Below are 20063 nucleotides of genomic sequence, written 5' to 3'. Positions count from 1 at the left end.
CAAAATACAGAACTTAGTAGATACACAGATATAAACTGTACATAATTTTAGATGGTTTCTACTAACATCTTTAAGTCTCTTCATTCTAGAGAATGAAGATGGTAAAAGACTCATTACCCAGGGTATTTAAATGCACATGGACAACATGATGATGTAGCCTGTACAGAAAAGTACAGCATAGCAGCTTCTGGGTGGTTCCGCTGGTTAAGCATCTGCCTGAGGCTCGGCTCAGGTCATGGTCCCAGGGTCCTGGGATCCAGCTCCACGTTGGGCTCCTTGCTCAGTAGGGGGTGTGCTCTCTGCCCCCCAGCACCCTGCTCATGCACGCATGCTCACTGCCCCCTCAAATAAATAAATAAAATCTTAAAAAAAAAAAAAAAAGTACATCATAAACAATAACCAAGGTAGGCCCATTTATCTTACAAAATGATCTTTCATGCTTCGGGATATATCATATAGCTAATAATTTCTCCTCCATTTTCTGCCCCCCCCCCATACTTGGAAATCCTTTTACCTCCACAGAAAATTTGCTGAACCTGTATGAAACAAAGTTAGGTAGTTCCTGAGCCTAAAACCTTATACCCAATACAAACAGGAGCTATGCAGGAAATGGAAAAGGTTAAAATAAGAACATTACCACCTGGATTTAGAGCTGACTTCTCTTCTAAAAACTTTTCTTTACTGTTTCAATATTGTTTCTACAATAAGTAAATTCAGGGAGGAGAAGGTCATTGATGACATGCTTTCATGCGTTTTAAAAATGAGACAGGACCCAGAAAAATGAATTCAAGAATTGGAGACTCTTGACAGTCAAATTCTAGAAAGCTTTTGGTATTAAAGACCAACAACCTTTTAAAAGTGGCAGCCAGGTTCCAGACCCTATGGGAATAAGGAAATCCAGGTGTAAGTGAGGGGCCACTTTGACTGTGGTAGGTGGAAAGGGACACCATGCCAAATCCCAGGAGTAAAAACACTGACCTGTGACAGTGACCAGGGGGAGAGATGTGCCCTGGGTACATCAGCCCCTCTCTCTGGCCCCTTCCTGACACCTGTGACAACAATGACCTGTGACAGGGACCAGGGGGAGAGATATGCCCTGGGTACATCAGCCCCTCTCTCTGGCCCCTTCCTGACACCTGTGACAACTTGCTAAGTAGAAACACCCAAACCAGCTTACAAATGTTCTAGAAACACCTAGAATCAGCCTACCAATGTTCTAGAAAGAAACCTCGAATGGCTAGTTTTACACACAAGCCCCACAATGCTCCACCGACTCCTGCAGGTTTGTTACGGGCTTAGATTGAGACGGAGACTGCAATGCCCTCTGCATCTCCCTCACCGTCCCCCCACCCCGAAAGGGGGCCATGTGATGTGCCGCAGTGCTGCGTTAATCATACGTTTTTATCAGAGAAATGATTACACTGAAGAGGAAGCTACAACTGCAAACTTCCTCCCCATCTGTTCCCCAATATGCCTCAATCAGTCTTTTTTTTGGTAACCATTTTTGCAAAAAATGAGGACCAAGACAAGGAGCTATTATAAAGAGATGGCAAGAATATCCTGCATTAACAGGTAATCCCAAAAAAGAAAGAGCAATTTTAGCCTTTAAAAGTTACAATATATCTGCCAGAAAGTTTGTGATCTCTGGAAGGAAAGGGCTCTATATTCTTAAAGAAAATGTCACTGTCCCCTCTGTAACAATGCAACATGCAAGAACAGTGTCCATATATCCAAAATACAATCCTGCCGTCAAAGTACGAGGCATCTTCTTTAGTCGATAAAAATAAGAATGATCACCATTGGGTAGCTCAGACGATGTCCATAAAGATACTAAAAACATAACGGGGGACAAAAACTTGGCCACAAAGAAAATGCCCGAGGCCTGGGGTCCAAAGAGGATGGTTTCTCCAACCTTGATCCACAGACTGCTTAACATGACAGTGGAAAGCCTTTGAAATGCAGGCACGTCAGGCTTTGCTTTTGTCACCAACAGAGAAAGGGTCCAGAACACTGGTTTACCTGCCCATATACTGTATGGACTAACAGCTACATGCAAAGGGGCATCAGAAGAGAGGAGAGTACCCAAGTCAGGCTCTAGGACCCCACAAGGGAGTACGATGTATCACGAGGAAACACCTTGGGTTACACAGTTTGAAGGAGACAGAAAGCAAGAATGAACCAAACAATCTAAAGTCTTCCTACATCTCTAGTTTCATCAACCAGCCCAAGTTTTCAGGCATTTCCCAGAAAGTAGCTAGAATTTGGATTTTAGGGAGAATTATGGAGTTCAAAAAATAGTTAACTGCCGGGCCTGCCCTCTTCCCATGCTTTGGAGAGGCGCTGGTGCTCCTGCCCATGGCATTACCAGGAGCTGGAAGCCCAGAGCCGTAGCAGGGGCGTGCAAGGCACGTCAGAGCGCTCACCCACCTGGCCTGCAGTCACCTGGCTTGGGCAAGACAAACAACACCCCTCTTTCCCAAACGCAAACCCTTTAAGGTAAACCACCTTTTCTCACTGAAGAAGGAAGCATGGAAAATTCTGTAGCCTACCTCTAAAGGAACCTGCTGTCAACCCCCATCTCCCCTCCTACTCCTAATTTGGTTTTCCTGAGACTGAAGGAGAGGATGACAAAGCTGGAGTGATGCAAAAGGACACGAGTCCGTTAAAACAGAGAGAAAACTAAACCAAAGGTAGCCAAAGTACTTGTAAAAAAATAAGTTTAAAAAGTATTCCCATTGTTTAGGTGTACAATAAATGCATTGCTGAAATTTTTTGGAAAGGAATCACTTTAAATGTGTATCCGAGAGACTGGCGATCTTAATACAGGCCGCTAGGAATATATCTGTAAAGAATCTTCCCAGAAAATTCACTCCAAAATCACTTTCTGTAATCATGGCATATAAGTCCACTTAAACAGAAATACACAGATACACAGAGTGAAGTTAAGAGGAGATGAAGGGGCTGGCAAACAGAATGTGCAGGAGGTGGTACAGAAGATAATTATCTGCACGGGTGATCTAGCCTATTTACCTGAGGCCCAAGGGAGCTAGGTACACATGTCCTCTTTGGAACCTAAATAGTTTCCTCCTCCCCACAAAACAAAACCTGCCTCTCTTTCCTATTTAGCCAACTCTGCCAGTTCTAAGCTTGTCCCTCTCATCTCTCTTCTCTAGGCCCTGCAGGCCTGAAGCCGCCGCTCACAACCAAAGGTGGGGAAGATGGCCCAGAGCTGGTGTGGATCTCAGCCGAGACATGGAGGTGTGCCAGAAAGCCCCGCAGCCCCTGGGGTGGAAATAAAAAGCTAGCCCTAGCCTCCCCTTTAGGAATACACCTACCTGGCGAAGTAGCAACCGCACAAGACTCCTCTGGAGAGAGGAAGCCAAACAGGCCCCTGGGGGGCCTAACAGCACGAGTGGCCTTGAGGAAGCACACCTGTATGCCCTGTGACCAACTGGAAAACCACACCAAGTTCCCCAGGGAAGGGGGGACAGAAAGCAGATGGGCGGGAGCTAAGGCCACATTGCTGAGTGCTGCAGGTCTAGCTGCCCTGAACTCACTGCTTGCTATGTGGACAAAGGAAAAGGCTTAGCTAAGAAATGGCCCCTTGAATACAGAGGACTTCACTTTCTTTCATTCCGTTTAGATTCCCCCCCGCCTTTGTCTTTTTGTGGTGAGAGAAAGGTACTCAGGGGCACCTAGGGATCACAAAGAGGACCTTGAAGATGGCTTGCTCAAGAACCCACGTTCCCAGGACTGAGGAACTGTCTTAAGGACCTCACTGGGCCTAACAACCGGGACCAGTGATTTAGTTCAGTGCTAAAGGTAGTGAAATGAATGAGTGCTTACAGACAATTTTAGCAGCACAGTTGGCCAACCTCTACCATAGCACCGGTCAGCTTTTCAATCTAGTGACACTGAGCACATGGGTCATTAAAAATGCTTGACCCCAAGGATGATATGGTATCTGCCGAGTGCAGTGCTAAGTTAACAAGTAGCTGGCCTATGTATGTGTTTGAGGGCTCAGTCAAGCAGAGGCTCATACAAAAAAAAAAACCTTCTGAAAGATTTTTTTAAAAAGTATTGCAGTAGACATAAAAAAAAAAATCAGATCTTTTGGGAACTTATTTCATATGTACTTTTGCCTCAGAGCATTTTTATCACCGTCATTTTTTCATTGCTTAGAATTTTTAAAAGGTTTCATTTTGGCCCTGGGTAGGTAAAAGGAAATTACGCTACAAAATTTTAGGCCTTTAGTTGTGTTTCAGCGGCATAGGTCATACCAGCACTGAGATAGGTCTTCAGCAGTAACCTTCCAGATGCTTTTGGGAGCTTTGCAGAGAGTTGCAAAAACAAAAACAAAAACAAAAAAACCAAAAAAAAAAAAACAAAAGGACAAAAACCTCACAACTACCAGAGGTCCTGAAGCCATAGAGTCATCTGCTCCTGAACAGCGTGGTCACCAGATGTGGGAACTACTTTCCAAAAGTGCACTTCAAGACAAGTATTCTCACTGTCTGCTGGAATTTAAGTCAGAGGACAACTTGCCTCCCACATCCGTTTTGCAAAGGGTGAAACTTTTGATCCTTATCTAACCTGCAGGGGAGGGGGGAAACAAAGCTGTACTTCTCACTCATTTGCTAGAAACAAAGAACGATGATAGACCTGATCACAACTGAAATGGACTGACCTAAAGTACTTCAGTGTCAATTGTTCCATTCATATAATATCGATACTTAAAAGGTAACTGGATGTCCCCAAATAATTCCACCATGATCAGTAAAAAGTACAGAATTTTGAAAGGCTGATTAACAAGCAGAAGTGACACACGACTAAATGGAAGGCATGGAAAATTAAATTTAGGGCTTGTGAAAAGAACCAATACTTTCCCATGCACAAAGCACCTGCTAATCTCCAAAGTACTGCTGACGGTCATCCAAGCCCTCAGTTATCTACACCGTCAATTACGACTTTCTCCATTCCCAGTGGAACTGCCTTCTTGAATTTTCAGTCTCACATTTTCCTGAAGACTATTCCCAGGTTTTATGCCCTAGGACGCTGCAGCAATGATGGATTTTTGGCCATGGTTTGTCTTGTAACTTCATAATTGGGTAACTTTCTACCATAACTTACAGCCAACACATATTTTGATATACAAATAGGAAAAATTATTTAAATACTTATAAAAACCAGAGGAGGGAAGGCTTGAGATGTAGGATTTGGAAAGGCAAGCCTGGGGTTTTATTGGGAGTTGAAGTGTAAACATTTTTGAGTTCCCCTAAGATGTCTGGACTAATGTAATAGACTTCTTTGTTCAGAGCAATGACTTCTAATCTTAGATTTGTGACACCCCCGGGTGTCTCCAGATATCTCCGGAGGTGCTGTAAAATTACCTCCTCAAAATGCCAAGTAAAATAATTTAAATTCACTTAAAAAATAGGCCACACATGTTTGGAGGCAAGGGAGGGTGTCTTGGAATCAAAAGAACAGTCATAAATATTACAAAAGCTTGATCCTTTTCAATTACATTTTAGTCTACAGCAACTGATGAATAAAGGAAATGGAGCAAGATGACAGTCTGTGTGATTTTTGTGATTAGGGGAGACTGGGAAGGAGCTAGTTACTTGGGACAGTCTTTTTTCTGATCTCTACATTTACTTACTGATGCCTGAATTAGCACTCACTGGCAAATGGGAACCTCGTTCCTAGCCCTTCACCTACTTGCACTGACATTGGTGCCTCAAAGTTGGTTTAAATGATCTCTATTAAGTATGTGTTTCTTTAAAACAAACAAACAAACAAGAAAACAGACAGGGGCAGCTAGGCAGGGTAAGCTGAAGTTAATTTTGTCAGTTTTCTGCTCAGCGTCTTCATTCAGTTGTTATCCTCAGATTACATACATCACTGCTCTACAATATCCAATTCTAAAATTGCTTAGTCACAACAAGGTTAAGAACGAAAACACAATTGTGGGTTTGCAACTAGGAAGCTGGCTTATGGCCATTATATTTTACTACAGTTTCCAAATTTCCAATAAATTATGTTTCCTGATGGGCTATTGCCCCAGGTTTCAGAACTTTCTTTACTCCGAACACTCGAGTTATCCGAAAAATCGGAATATCGATTTAGAAATCAAAGTGACAAGAGTCACCCTCAAAAAAGACATCACAGATAAAAAAAATACATAAGTATACATTTTTCCATTAAACAGGCCTGTCTTTTCATAAAACCTCAGCTTGTGTTTTTAATTTTCATATCACTGCTTAAACTTAGACCCACATTTTACATAAGCCCTAGGATTCCAGTGAGAAATTCTTTACTAAATAATTTTCGTTTACTCCTCCATTCACCCTGTTAATTGCTTGTCAAGAACAAGAAAAAGTTCCTTTTAAACTAGGTCTTTTGTATCATACTTCAAAAATCGTCTGAAGAAAAAAAAACTGTCTGAAGAATCAAAACAGTTCTAAGTCAGAAGGAAAAAAGTATACTTGCCTTATTTGTAGCGGTAGCACTGGATCCAGGGACCACAGGCACATTCGTCACTTGAACTGAAAGATAATTATTATCTATGAGTGGCCAGGCTCCTTCCACTTTGCACGTCTGAAAGTGATCCTTGAAAGTTCTAAGGTGAGGATCTCCGAACAAGCCACAGAAAAGGTAACTAGGAGGGTTCAGATCCCCTCCCCTGTGTTCTCTGGCTCCTGCGTGGCTGTGATAGTTACAAGGGTCATGGGTCACTTCAGGGTTGGTAGAAGATGTGGGTCCATCCTTAGAACAGTTCCTCTGGCTCATGAGGTCACTGATACCCAGCACAGCAGAATGGTACACCAGGTTACCACGGCAGGCTTTTGAAGTCCTCTGGGTGCAGCCAGCATAGGCGCGCAGAGCCTTGCAAAACTCCGAGTCAAAACCGTCAACGGCAGAGTTCAGGTGTGAAGTCAGAGACACAAAGTCCGTGGTACATTTCTGGATTCGACACTGGGCTGGCTGTTGGCAGTCACCTATGAGAAAGAAGATAAGACCCAACATTTTCTGAATGCTTCATAACTGCCTGAGGTACCATGAGAAAATGACATTTTCCTTTGGGAACTGTTTGTTCGATTTCATATCCTCCTATTTTAAGAAGGCCTTCAGAAATAGGGTTGCATTGTGCTTCTGTGTCTCTCACAAATTAAGCCACTGGGAGAAAAACTGCACGCAATTAGTTACCTTAAAACTTGAAATCAAGAGCCGCTGTGAGTGCACATGAGTCTAGCCCAGTATTCTTATGTTAAAATTACAAGGGAATGGCTAAATGGAGTATCTTATCAACTTTGCTATTGTTTACATTCTGAGAAAGATTCCTTTGCTCCAACTCCAAGGCCAAGCCAAAGATGTGAACTTTGTTTTGATTTTGAAAAGGGCATTAAGTCATTTGCTTTGGAAAGCAGGGGGTCTAAGCAGAAAACCACGATTAAGGTTCCACACCTTAGGTAGGGACTCCTAAATTACAGCATGATTAGTTAAAACACCTTTACGTGATTCTAGTACAGCTAAAGGATAATAAGAAAAAATCCAGGTACTAAGTTATTCTGCATTTCTCTAGGGGTGTTTATTAACAAACTGTATATAAACTGACAATCTCCTGGATGCTACAAAATGTAACTGTTCTCTTAAAAAAATAAAGTGACTCATTTATTTGATCAAGCTGTGTCATTACTTCTCCCTTAATATCCATCACCACTGGATCCCAGATCCCAAGCAGCCCATCAGGAAAGGTACAATGAATCAAAAAAGGACAACCAAATTGAAATCATGCTACACGGACAGATGATTCCACCGACTGTTTTATCAGAAAGAGAACCAGGGAACTACAACACACAGAATTCTTGAGTATATACAAATGACTTTTTTCCTTAAGTCGACAGTTCAGATACACCTAATGATTTAAGCAAAGCTAAAATGAATAATAATAATAAAAAACTATTACCGCCCCACTTTTTAAAGTCAATTTTCAAATGATGTTTTGTCACTAGCTTCTCATATAAAAAAATTAAGGGGTGCCTGGGTGGCTCAGTTGGTTGAGCACCCAACTCTTGATTTGGGCTCAGGTCACGATCTCATCATCTTGGGATTGAGCCCCGTGCTGGGCTCAGTGTGGAGTCTGCTAGTCCCTCTTCCTCTGCTCCTCCTGCACACCCCCCCCCCCCCCCCACCCCCTGTGTGTGCACACTCTCTCTCAAATACAAAAATAAAATCTTTTTTTTTTTTTTAAATTAGAAACCTCTCAAAGCATAAAAAAGATGCAAGAATGGCCAATACTAGGTCAGTTGTGTGCACCAATCAGTTTTATATTCTGGTCCATAAAGTGGGAATGCTAGAATTACTGAAAAGGAAAATACTTTTCCTAATCATCCACCTCAAGTTTTATAGAAACTTACTTTAACACGTACTTTGTGTTATTTAAACATTCTTTTTAGGTCTCTACACTGGAGAAAGTTTCAATACTTTCAAGTCTTAAGATTCCTCAGCTGAGAAATGAGGAGGTTGTTTTTGTGATCTTTTCCAGGCATAAAAGATTTTATCATTCCTATTCTAGGTGAGGGGAAAAAATAATCAGAGTATTATTAAATATATAATTATTTTAAGATGTGGACATAGACTTCAAAATAATATCAAGATTTAGGACTTCATCTGAAGAAGACTTAAAACTAACCCTAATATCACTTTAGAAAAATACTTTAATCTTTTCAGTATTAAAGTGCTTTTAAACCTTAATGGAATAACCCGTAATCTCTGTTTCTGGCTTGAGTTCAGCAGAAAAGACTGGGGGATGACCACCTCTCAAGCCACCTCCCCCACTATTTTTACATTTCAAAGACCAAGAAGAGAAAAATGTAGTCTAGATTGGGTACTCTAACCTGGGGGGAGGAATACACACACACACACACACACACACACACACACACACACACTCTCTCTCTCTCTCTCTCTCTCAACTTTTTGGGGCTATGGACTTACAGCTATCATTAAATCACACTTAAAAAAAAATAATCACAGAAACACTTCATGTGTTTGGCCTATCTCATGTTGGCTCATTCTAGAGTGGACAAAAGCAGCTCCTATGTTTACAGAATTCCTCTCTCCAAAGTAGATCAAGTCATTTTCAGCTGTTTGACTCAAAAAACCAAAAGCCAACCAACAACCTCAAAGGCATTAAAGCCATTTTACAGATGGGAAAAATCAAGACAAAAGGCTATTAAAGGCCTTGTGGCTGGATTATAAATAGCTAGAACGAAGCCCAGGATAAAGTGCCTTTCTTCAAATCTCCTTTTCCTTCCTCAGGTCACATCTCTAAATTCCTGATTCTCACAACAATAGCTGATAGCTTAAAAGAAGACTTAACTATTGTATCAATTATTTTTTTCTTTTTAAATGAAATTCACAGCAAGCAGAAAGCAAGGAAATGAAAACTGGGCCAAGATCAGTCAGTAATGAACAGCTCCTACACTACAAATAAATGACAGCACAAGAACTTTCCGCTAAACCTGCAATGCCTATTTGTTCTTTTTATGGTCTATAAAATCTATCCGAGCATACATTTACTTATAATTATTTTAAATAGTCATAAAATATCCAAAGTAAGAAAAGCATGAGATGCAGATGAAACTAACTGTTCAGAAGAGAATCAGAGTATAGATTCCCACCTCCTTTTTCCTTCCCTGCCCCCCCCCCTTTTCCTAGCAGGCAGGTGCTGATTCTTTTGATAAATGTCACATCAAAAAGAACTCCTTGGGTTCTTTTGTGTGGGATGAGGTTTCTAACAGCCTTTTCAAAGACAGATGATGGGAAAAGAGGATGGCTAACTAGAGAGTGCATCTGGGTCAGCAGTTTCAGCCCCATCACAGGCTCCTGTATAATGACTAATTTGCAGCATACAGAATACACCCAGAAATATCCAGGCTTCATGAATTTGTAATAACAGTGCACACTTTGCCTGTTACAGGCGGTAAAGTAGGCTTCCTGTCAAGATGCCAAGACAATGTAGAGCAGAAACAATCTCAAGGATGTAGCCAACAAAGCCATGAAGAGTATGAGTAAGCAAGTAACTCCCATATTGTATCTCCATTCAGGAATTGTAGAGGTTTGCTTGGGGCGGGGGGGGGGGTGTATGAAAGGACTTTTTTATTTCCTAGGGCAGAAAACAAAATCTGCAGTTACAGTTGTCTCCATTTTTCAAGTCAGATGATCTACGACTGGTGTGATAGTGTTTTCATGCCAGTTAATGAAAGTGCTAAAGGATCTGTGGGTCTACAGCCTTCGTTAATGATTCAAAGACCTCACCATTCAAGACCATTTCCTTGATGCCAGGACTGCACGTGTGAATTTGCAGCACAATCACCAGTTTATAATAAAAGAAATAAGATATGCTGAAGCTGAATTAAGTGAAATGCAGGGCCATATGGGGTGCTGAGGCAAATTATATTGATCCAGGCATAAAACATATGGTAGCCCATCTGCAAAGAGCACTACGCTAGGCTCTCTGAAGAGAAACAATCCTTGCATTTCATAGCAACACTCATCAAAGAAATCTTTCAAAAGGAGCCCGTTTTTTTCTGTAACCAAATTAATCATTCCACCCCAACTAGTTGTTCACAGATATCACTCACCATGGAAACTCTAGGTAGAATCCAATGGTGACTTTAGTGAAGACACAGGAAGATATGGAGAAGAGTTTCACATCCCAAGGTCTTGAAATAAGGCACCTTACATTAAACATTAAAACAACTTTTTCATAACTGGCCAAAAAAGAAATCTTCAAGGACCACATTCCAATCTTGCCTTAGTACCCTCTGACAACGAAGGGAAACAATATCCAAGCCGTCATGAGGTACACACAGTCCTACCTAATACTTCAATTTCCATTTCAAGAAACATAACACTTTGACATCATGAAGACCAATTCTTCACACAAAACACTCCTGAATATATCTTTTGACACATCATTAAAAATTTCCATGTGGCCATAAGCAGGTTGCCATTACTTCCTAAGATTCTAAGGTCATTTAAAGCCTTCATCACTGTAAAACTTAATGTTACACCCTATGTTTCCCCAAGTGAGTGTTAAAACGCAGCTGTTCCATCACAAAGCAAAGTTACGAAAAGTAAATTAAGTCTCCTCAAATGCCACATTTTCCCCCCATTACTTAAAAACCTCCCAGATTTTTAGCAAGGCTGGTATGACTTAATAAATAAATACCACTCCACGCAGGAGGGTGGCATTACAGTTCAGGATTCTCCGCATCAGAGAGCGCTGAGACTGCTGTCATAAAATACAGGACAAAAAAAGGTCTCTAAGAAAAATTTACCTAATGCTCTAGTTGTTCTCAATAAGAGTTTCTCTTTCAATCTGGCATTAAATAAATTCTTTAGACAAACTCCTGGACGCGGTATTTATTAGACCATCCTAGATAGTCCCCCCTCCCCGCGCTCTGAGATGCAACTGACATAGATCATTGTGTTAATGCAACTTATTTCACAAGAAAAATAAGTATCACCTGCTAGAAGCCTCATTTGCAGGCCGACTTTTGCTAAGAACAGATAACTCACTCCTGCTTCCATAGAGGAAGCGCCGGCCTCCAGAAAGCCTCGTGAGATCTGTCAACCCCTCCTGGAACCCGAAAACACGCGGCGAGCCACAAAGCACTGGTTTCTCCAAAGAGGGTGACAAGCTGAATTAAAAGCAGCTTTCGCTAATACGAAAGAAATCCCTGTTTAAAGACGTTTAAGTTACTTCGAGATTAACCCCCAGGTTTTCAAATTCCGGTGAAAATCTTTACCTCTGAGGCGATTTCTTCCCCTCATCGCCACCCTCAACCCCCAGAGAAGCAGCACAAGGCTCCTTGTCTGCCCTCGAAGGGGGCGGCGGCGGCGGAAACCTGATCCCAGCCTGACTTTCAGTAAACACCAATGCAGTGAGCAATAAAGCACCCGGAACATTTGTCTCGGGGGCGCAGCCCCCGTCGCCCCCGCCCTCTAAATCTTTGATAAGCGGCTGCTGGGAAGATTTATCAACGGTCCCAGCCGAAGGCGGGGAAACTGGAGCGCTGGAGGGGGGGAAGGGACAGAGAGGGAGGGGAAGAGGCCTCTCCACTGCGCCCTGGGCGCGCCGCGCGACTTGCGGGTGTGTTCCTGCCGCTGCGCCGCGAGCCCGGCAAAGGTGCAGGTCGGAGCCCGTGAGGCCTCTCCTGTCTCACCACGCCACGCCACGCCGCCCTGCTGCCCCAGCGTGTGCTTTCGGGACCGGGGGTGTTTGGGAACAAAGCACTCGGCCCTGGGGCTGGCTCCCCTCGCGCGCGCGCCTCATACCTGCGTGGAGCAGCCCGAGGCTGAGCAGCAGCAGCAGCAGCAACGCCAGGGGCGGCGGGCAGAGTTGGGGGCGGCGGCGCTGCTCAGCCCCGGCGGCAGCAGCGGAGGCGGCGGCAGCGGCGCAGGAAGGTGCTGCTCTCAAGCCCATGCCCGTCCATGCAGGTCTCGTGAGCTCCGGCGAGGGCGGCGGCGCGGGCGCCGTGTCGGGCTCGTGGCTGTAGCTGCGGCATGGACCGTGGGACGCACCTCGCTTCCTCTTCTTCCTCCTTCAGGCACGCGTCGGATACGGGCCGCCGCCACCGCCGCAGCGAAAAGCGCGCCGCGGGCGGAGCGAAGCGGCGGCGGCGGCGGCGGCAACGGGGCGCAGCGGCATCGCGGCGGCCGGAGGCGGCGGGCGGGGCAGAGGGGGCGGGAGAAAAGACACAAAGACTGTGAGCTTAGTGCCGAGCCCGGCCCCAAAAGCGCGGGCGCCCCGGTCCCGGCCAGCGTGGGCTCAGCGGGCGTGGACCCACTGAAGGCGCGCCCAGCCGAAGCAGGCAGCCGCCGGCAGCCCGGATATCTCTGTGCGGCGGCCCCGCGGTCAATCAATCTCAGCCCCGCACTGCCGCTCCGCCCTCCCTGCGTGCGCCAATCCACGTCGTCCCCACCCCCGGCCGAGCCCCTCCCTCCCACTCCATTGGCCGTAAACGCGGGTCCTCTGGGCCCAGCCCGCCACTCGCAGGCCCAAAGCGCCCGCCCCCCACACCTCCTCCCGCCCTCAGCTTGCTCATTGTAATTCGAGTTCCGCGTCCGCCGGCTGTGAGTCCTGTCCGCCGTGCCCGGGCCCAGCCTTCCTCCTGCTCCCTCCTCTTCTCTCCCTTTCACCCCTTTCCGCGATCTGTTTCCTCGTGCCCTACAGAAACTGGCAACGGCAACTCTCTCTTGCCGGCGTTACAAAAGAACCGGCTTTCTTCTCCTTTAATTAATGTGGATTGGGTTCAACTTCCCCCTAAGGTTTTTTGGGTGTGTGTGTGTGTGTGTGTGTGTGTGTGTGTTTTAAATCACCCCCACTCTGTCCCTCCCGTGTGTGTGTGTGTGTGTGTGTGTGTGTGTGTGTGTGTGTGTGTGTTTTAAATCACCCCCACTCTGTCCCTCCCGCTCCAGCTCCGGCTACTGAGAGGAAGTGGGCGCTTTTACCGAACGCCGTGCGGCAGGTCCCTTCGCAGCCAATCACATCTGCGGAACCGCGTTCCGAGCCTTTTCCGGACGTTTGGTAAAGCTAGCACCCAGCGGCGTTGGAAGTCCGAATGTGACCTGCGGTCCGGAACAGATCGGATGGGCTGGGAAGGTACCCACCAGCTCCCGGCGGAATTCGCTGGCAGCTGTGCGAGGCTCTGGCGTTATTGTTCCTCTGACATTTCCCTTCCTGAAAGCAGCGGGGAGGAGTCTGAGAGTGGGCGAACTTCAACGTGTTCGGTTACAATGTAATTAGATTAATGAGGATAGTGAGTTTTTAAAGCAGTGTAGAGTAATTATGCCATCATTTCTTGTTGCTCGGTGGCTTTTCCACAAAATTTCGTAGTCTATTAGTATATTAATTCAATGGCAGGTCACTTTCTACTTTTGTCACTTGGATGGATCCAAAGATGAGGGGAAAAAAACCCAATTGTGTGCCAGAACAGAGGTTGCCAAGTGTTGTTATAGGAAAGCATGCTGTGAGGTTGATGATAGGTTCCAATTTGTTATCAGTAGGTGTGAAGTGGTATCTAATCTCAAGAATGGCTTCAAAGGCTAGGAGCTACTTCGACTGCCCTTGCCTTTGCCATTCCTCCAAGGGGCTCAGGTCTGCCGTTTTAAATTCACTTATAGCCAAATTGCAGTTTGCAGCTGTACCCGTTCACTACTCATAATCTCTAATTAGTAATTTCGTATCAACCGCGGACACGTTAATATTCCACATGTTACAATGTGCTAATCAATGGACTAGGATAATTGAGGGCAAACCTTCGATCACTCCACTTACTCATTAAGACACATTATGAACTGTACAAACCAACTAGGTCCCTAATGAAGGATGCCTATTTTTACTGTAACTTTTCATTACTTACCTATTACATACTATGATGACTCAAGTGGTAAACACACCTTTCCCTGCCCAAGATATAATCCAAACCTTGTGTATATCCATAATATACTTAATAATAGCTTCAGAGTTGCCTGGAGAAAGGACTTTTTGCAGGCGGAGTTATCTGATACGATTTGTAGATAGTACTGTCGAATAAATACTATGAGACCAAAAATTTACTGTCTTGAAATGACTACATAAATCAATGAACTAAAGTTAGTGAAATACTGGTAAACATCTTTTAAAAGTAACCAAATCTGAGTCAAAGTATTTTGCTGAAAAGACTAACAGTAAGATGTTTCTTTTTCCTTAACCCAAGATTTAATTCGACCCCTATGAAAGAAGCATGCCACTTTATTGATCATACTTCAAACACATAACCGAAAGTTAAGGATCAAATTCAGGTTAGTTGGGGTCTTTTAGCTGTCATTACTTTCTCTGATTTATCCCCCTGCCACTTCTCCCCCACCTGTGTCCTGTTTCTTAAACACACAGTGCTCTAAATTATTTTATCAATAGAGGGCGTCCTTGAGTCGCTGCAAATTCTGGTATCGAAATGCAACTGTTCTTTTAGAGGGAAAACTTCATTTTTTTCTAAGGTGCTTTATTGCTCATCTGTTGTAAAATTTGACAAGCTCAAGATTTATAAGGCTAACAATTCATTTTTTATTACCACATAAGTGTTCAGCCGGCTAGAGTAAAATGTTAAGTTTCACAATTAAACCGCAAGGTGGTTCCTGTTTTCAAGTCTTTAGGTCAGTTGACAGACTCGCAGGGTAAATTCGGACTGTTAGCAAGATCCCGAGTGGGCTTGGAAAGCAAGAGCTTGGTGAATGGTCGCTTATAGCGCATCCATTCCTCCAGCTCCAATGCTGCAAGTTAAGGAGGATTTTAAGATTCTATAAAGAAAAATCTAGGGATTTCCCCCCATAAAATCAATGACTTATAAAAGTTTTACATCTTAATCTGAAAAAAAAAATCATGAAGTGACAGCTTGCACAGCTCACGAACCCACCCTATTTCTTGCCACTTGTACTCTTTCTCTCTTCATCTTTGTTTTCAGGAAGGAAAGATGAGACCAGAACAGCACAATTAGAGGACACGGCAAAGCATCCCACGGTATGAACGTGCAAGTGAATAGAATTAAAACACATGCCAGCAACATGAACGGATTCTAAATAAGAATTAGAGGTTTCTTTTCCCGAACGTATACGTGCGGTCTTAACCATTCCCCTGTTGATTTATCTCCATTTCCAGAAATCTAACACGAGGGTCTCACCGAGGACAGAGGAGCTAGGAAGCAGACCGCAGTAGGGATTTGTGCAACCCATTCTAGAGTAAGGGCCCCCCCTCGCTGCTCCCCGGTCCAGGGTGTCCACAAAGCGGGGGCTGAAATAGCCCGGAGTCCGACAGCCCAGCAGCAAGCAGCTAGTGGATTGTACTTACATCATTCTTAACCCTTCCGATCCTGGAAGGGGCTTGACGGGATCAGGGGGCCCCCGAGTTCTGGAGCACGCAGGACCTGGGTGTGAGAGAAGACCCCAGAGCCTGGCGTGAGCGCTGCGCCCCCGGGAGGAGGGGTTCCGGGGCGTGAGTGGGTCTCATCACCCGAGCGTACACAGCCGGCCCCCACGATCCCTGCGGGCTCTGCAGCGGATCACACCGCTCAAAGCGGCAGGTGCAAAAAGCATTTGGGAGCCGCTTGCCAGCGCGCGGAGGTAATGCGCTTCCTGTCCATTTATCTCAGGAAACCAGCACAGCCTTCTCTTCCAAACAAAATTAACCTCTCATTAGCCAGCCACTCACTCCCGAGAAGGCCTTAAAAGCTTTACCAGTTCGCTAATGTATTTAGACTTTTCTTCCAGGCCAAGCAGCCCCGGTGGTGACTGTCATCAGCCCTGGGGGTTCCTCTGGGTTCCCCTGGGAGCCAACCGCTTACCGCCGCCCCTCCCCCAGCCTCAAGTCTGGGAAACTCTGACCAATTTGGATCCCAGTTTGGGGTACTCTGCAGACCCGATATGCCTGAAGGGACTTCACGCCACAAGTAGCCAAAACAAGTTCCCACTAGTTTCAAGAGCTCCCCTCATATCAAATACTCAGCTCTTCTACCCTCAAGAAACGGGGAAGGGTACCCTAGAGGTACTTCTGTGGCCAGCTGTCCCTGAGTCATAGGCTCCAACTGTCCTTTACAGCGCCAGCCCTGTACGCAACGGGTGCGGGAAGCAATGATCAGGGGTATGGGGAGTAGTGGAAGCTAGGATCTACCCATTCCAGGAGTGGAGAATCAAACGTGGTTCTAGGGCTGCTAGAGTGGCCTTTTGGAGCCTTGGGGTTTTCTCACCCTGGCCCCCCGCCGCCGTGAGGCTGGCAGATTTATACCACACAGGTGGACCAAGACCTAAACAAAATAGTCCGGGCCTCTGCCTGCCGCTCGCCCCCCAGGTCCCCCTGGCCCACCGCAAACTTCGACAAAATAAACAACTCACCACAGGCATTCCCTTGTCTGCAGCGCGACGCTTGCCAGCTGGGAAAATAAGCCGCAAGCCACGCGGCGGGGGCGCAGAGGGAGGGCAGCGCGGCGCCCGCCTCTCTCCCCCAGGTGGGGGCAGCGATACCCGGGGGCAGGACGGAGGCTCCGCCTCGGGGGCCGCTTTCTCGCCTCCCTGACTGCTGAGTGAGCGCCGGGCGAGGGGCTGCGCCCTTCCAGCCAGCGCGATCTCTCGGCCACCTAGGGAAGGGGGCGGGGAGGCAAATCCTTCAATTCCCTCCCGCTTTCTCGAAGTGTCTTTCTCTCGCGTCAGGTCTCAAAGAAGGCCAAACCTAGGGGCCTTCACCCCACCCCGCCAGCGCCACACCGCCCCCTGTCGGCACTACCCGGACCTTTCCAGCGCCGCCGAGGAGCGGCTGGTAGCGGCGCCTCAGAATCCCAGCCTCCAGGTCCCGGCTCAGCTCTCTCCATTCTCACCGCCTCCTCACCCCCAAGTCCCGCACAAAGACGCCTTTCATGCGCCAGCGCCACCCTCCGCGCCGCTCTCCACCCCGCGGTGTTGCCTTTGCCCACCCGTGGCACCAACCAGCGGTCTTGGGGCAGGCCGGCAGCGGACACGTCCAGGCTGTTCCCACTCCGCGCCTCGGCACAGGCACGGATGCAGTACCCCGCCCCCCTTTCCACGATTTTCACCAACTGTGCAGCAGCAGCAGCCACAAAATGCACCCCTTCTACAGAAATGATCTGTGAGGGTCTTCCGAGTGTGTATAAATGGTGGGTGTTTGTGGCGGGGCCGGGGGCGGGGGTTGGCCTAAGTGGCGGGCATGGTCTCTGGACTTTCGCTGAAATAAGGAGTCCAGCGATCTTTCCTGTCCACCCAAGGTGCCAATGTGGATGTTTACAGCTTACAAAAGCCCAGGATAACGATTTGCGAATTGTGAGGGGCGGGGGGGGGGGGGAGAATTGAAAAAGACGTCTAAGACTCAGGTGAGGAAATGTGTTATAAAGAACAGGCCCACGAAATGTTCGTGGAACGACAGCCACTTGAATCAGAGTGGAAGGTGAGGAGAGCAAGAGGGAAGGGATTCACTTTCTTCCCCTAGGCTGATCTTCCAAAGTTGAAAGTAAGCCTCATAGGTATTCAGCGGGAGCTGTTTTGTGCGTTCAATGCCTGGGACGAGCAGGGTGCTTTATTTTTTATTTTATTTTATTTTTTTGTCCAGGGAAAGGTTCCAGCATCTTGACTTAGGTATTCCACTTTTTTTTTTTTTTTTTTTTGCCTCCTTAGAAATATCTTTGACCCTCTCCAGCTTTTCTCCTATTCTGTCCCCATTCTTCCTTATAATTTCCTGATCTAACGCTAGAGGCAGCATAGGGCAGCGTAAGGAGGACAAAGTGGCAATCAGGAGAGGCCGATCATGACCTGACTTTCTGAGTGCGACTCTTGGGCAACTGATTTAATGTCTTTGAACCTAGGGGACACTATCAAGAAAGAGTGTGTTAGGGGCAGTGGTCTGGTTTCTTCTGGTTCTGAAATTAGGTGACAAGGGAAGCCTCCTCACACCTTCTATAGATTCCCTTTTAAGGTGTTTTCTCACTTTGCTTTATCCTCTCCAAGGGCCAATCAAATTGGAAAAAATAAATATTAGGGATATTTTAAGGTAAATGTAAGATACATTGAAAAATCCTTTTCTTGATACTTAGAATTAAAAACAACAACAACAAAAAAGGCAAACCAAAACAAAAGCCCCTCATCTCCTGGTTCATAGAAACAAGAAATTTCAACGTTCCCACTTGCTTTGCTTTTGACAAGCCACACCAGCAATCAGCAGAGCAGAGCTTTGATTTAGAATCTAAAGGCCAGTCTTATGTTTTTCTTTTTCTTTTTCCTTCTACCAATACAAAGACAAGCTGACACATAAAGTAGTGGTGAACAAGAGTTCAAAGCAAGCTTAGTGGTCTATTTCCTAACGAGGACCGTGTCCTTCCCCTCTCCCCTGCTAAAGTGGCCCTGGGCAGCACAGAAATAGTAGGCACAAGCTGCCAGAATCCCCTTACCCTCCCCTTCCCGGAAATATTGGGCAGTGGAACCTGGGTGACTTGTCAATCATCATGTAAATGCATTCATTAAATTAATACATTTACCTTTTCCTTAGCCTCATGATACCTTCCAGGATTTTTGATTCACTATTCACTTTGGAACCCTCAGCCTTAGTTTTCCCTCTGGGCAAACCTGGCTGTTTTCTGTGGAATCTTTTCTGAAACCAAGACAAAAAGGGGTGAATTTTCATAATGAATTCTTAAACTACAAATCTCTTGCTTCTTCAATTTCAACAAGAATTTCAGAATTGCTTAGCTTTCATAGCAATGCACACTTTAAAAAATTATCCATTAGAGAGAACTCTTAAGTATACTTTCATTGGGGAAAATAAGATTCTTTAAACAGTAGTGGTGGAAACATATTTTGAGATTATCTAATTTGGTTGCTTTCATTTGTATTTGTCACCCCGCCCTCCGCAGTCCCATTCATACATGCTAAAAACTGTTAAGTTTCTAATTGGGCCTTGGATGTTCCATTAGTAAAAGGACATAGCTTATTTTTTCTCCCCAAATTCTTTATCTTGCTCAATGCCTACTACTTTTTTCTCTTATCTCACTTTAATCTTTCTTTTTTTCTCATACCAACCAATATAAACCAAAGATGGGAATAGAAAAGGGACAAGAAATAACTTTCCAGTAAAATTGACTTAGCATTTGTCTGTTGACTTAAACCTGATGATGCAATGTGTATTTGCACCATCTTCTGAATTTCCACTTAAATGTGATAGAATTTCAGCTTTTAAAATATTCAATTAATGTATACATCCAACTCTCCAGTTGTTAAGATCATACATAGTTTGCTTACTTTTGATGTTTTTAAATTTTTCCTTTTGCAATTTGGGGGAGTCATCTCAATTATCTAGTAACATATGAATTTGTTTTCTAGTATTTCTTGTTTTGGTTTTCCTGTGTATTTTGTTGAAATTCTTCTCTAGTTTCAGACTGACTCTCAATTTGACAGTTTCTTTATGTATTTATAATGTTTGAGTATTATTATTGCTAATAAATTATACCTATTTTAAATAT

The 20063-nt window shown here is 45.2% G+C and overlaps 1 protein-coding gene across 3 annotated transcripts in view; it reads right to left on the bottom strand.

Moving 5' to 3' along the window:
• The window catches only part of RGMB (repulsive guidance molecule BMP co-receptor b), a 29314-nt gene extending 12056 nt beyond the window's left edge, over positions 1 to 17258 (bottom strand). The window contains exons 1-4 of one of the 3 annotated variants that reach the window (XM_073888531.1): positions 16936 to 17258; positions 15896 to 15971; positions 12346 to 12611; positions 6490 to 6998 (exon numbers count right to left, since the gene is read on the bottom strand). In XM_073888531.1, coding sequence (XP_073744632.1) covers positions 6490 to 6998; positions 12346 to 12611; positions 15896 to 15900 — 780 coding nt within the window. In that variant the 5' untranslated portion in view covers positions 15901 to 15971; positions 16936 to 17258. Of the gene's footprint in view, positions 1 to 6489; positions 6999 to 11816; positions 11905 to 12345; positions 12612 to 13521; positions 13578 to 15895; positions 15972 to 16935 lie in introns of those variants that run through there. The other 2 variants (XM_073888541.1, XM_073888536.1) reach the window with 2 other exon arrangements.
• Positions 17259 to 20063: the final 2805 nt, after the last annotated feature.

Source organism: Callorhinus ursinus, unplaced genomic scaffold (genome assembly GCF_003265705.2).
Source record: "Callorhinus ursinus isolate GAN/ISIS: 27379988/994484 unplaced genomic scaffold, GSC_fseal_2.0 scaffold3, whole genome shotgun sequence".
In the NCBI taxonomy this organism is placed as follows: Eukaryota; Metazoa; Chordata; class Mammalia; order Carnivora; family Otariidae; genus Callorhinus; species Callorhinus ursinus.
The sequence above is the reverse complement of the archived record's forward strand: the minus strand, read 5'-3'. Positions and strand labels throughout refer to the sequence as shown.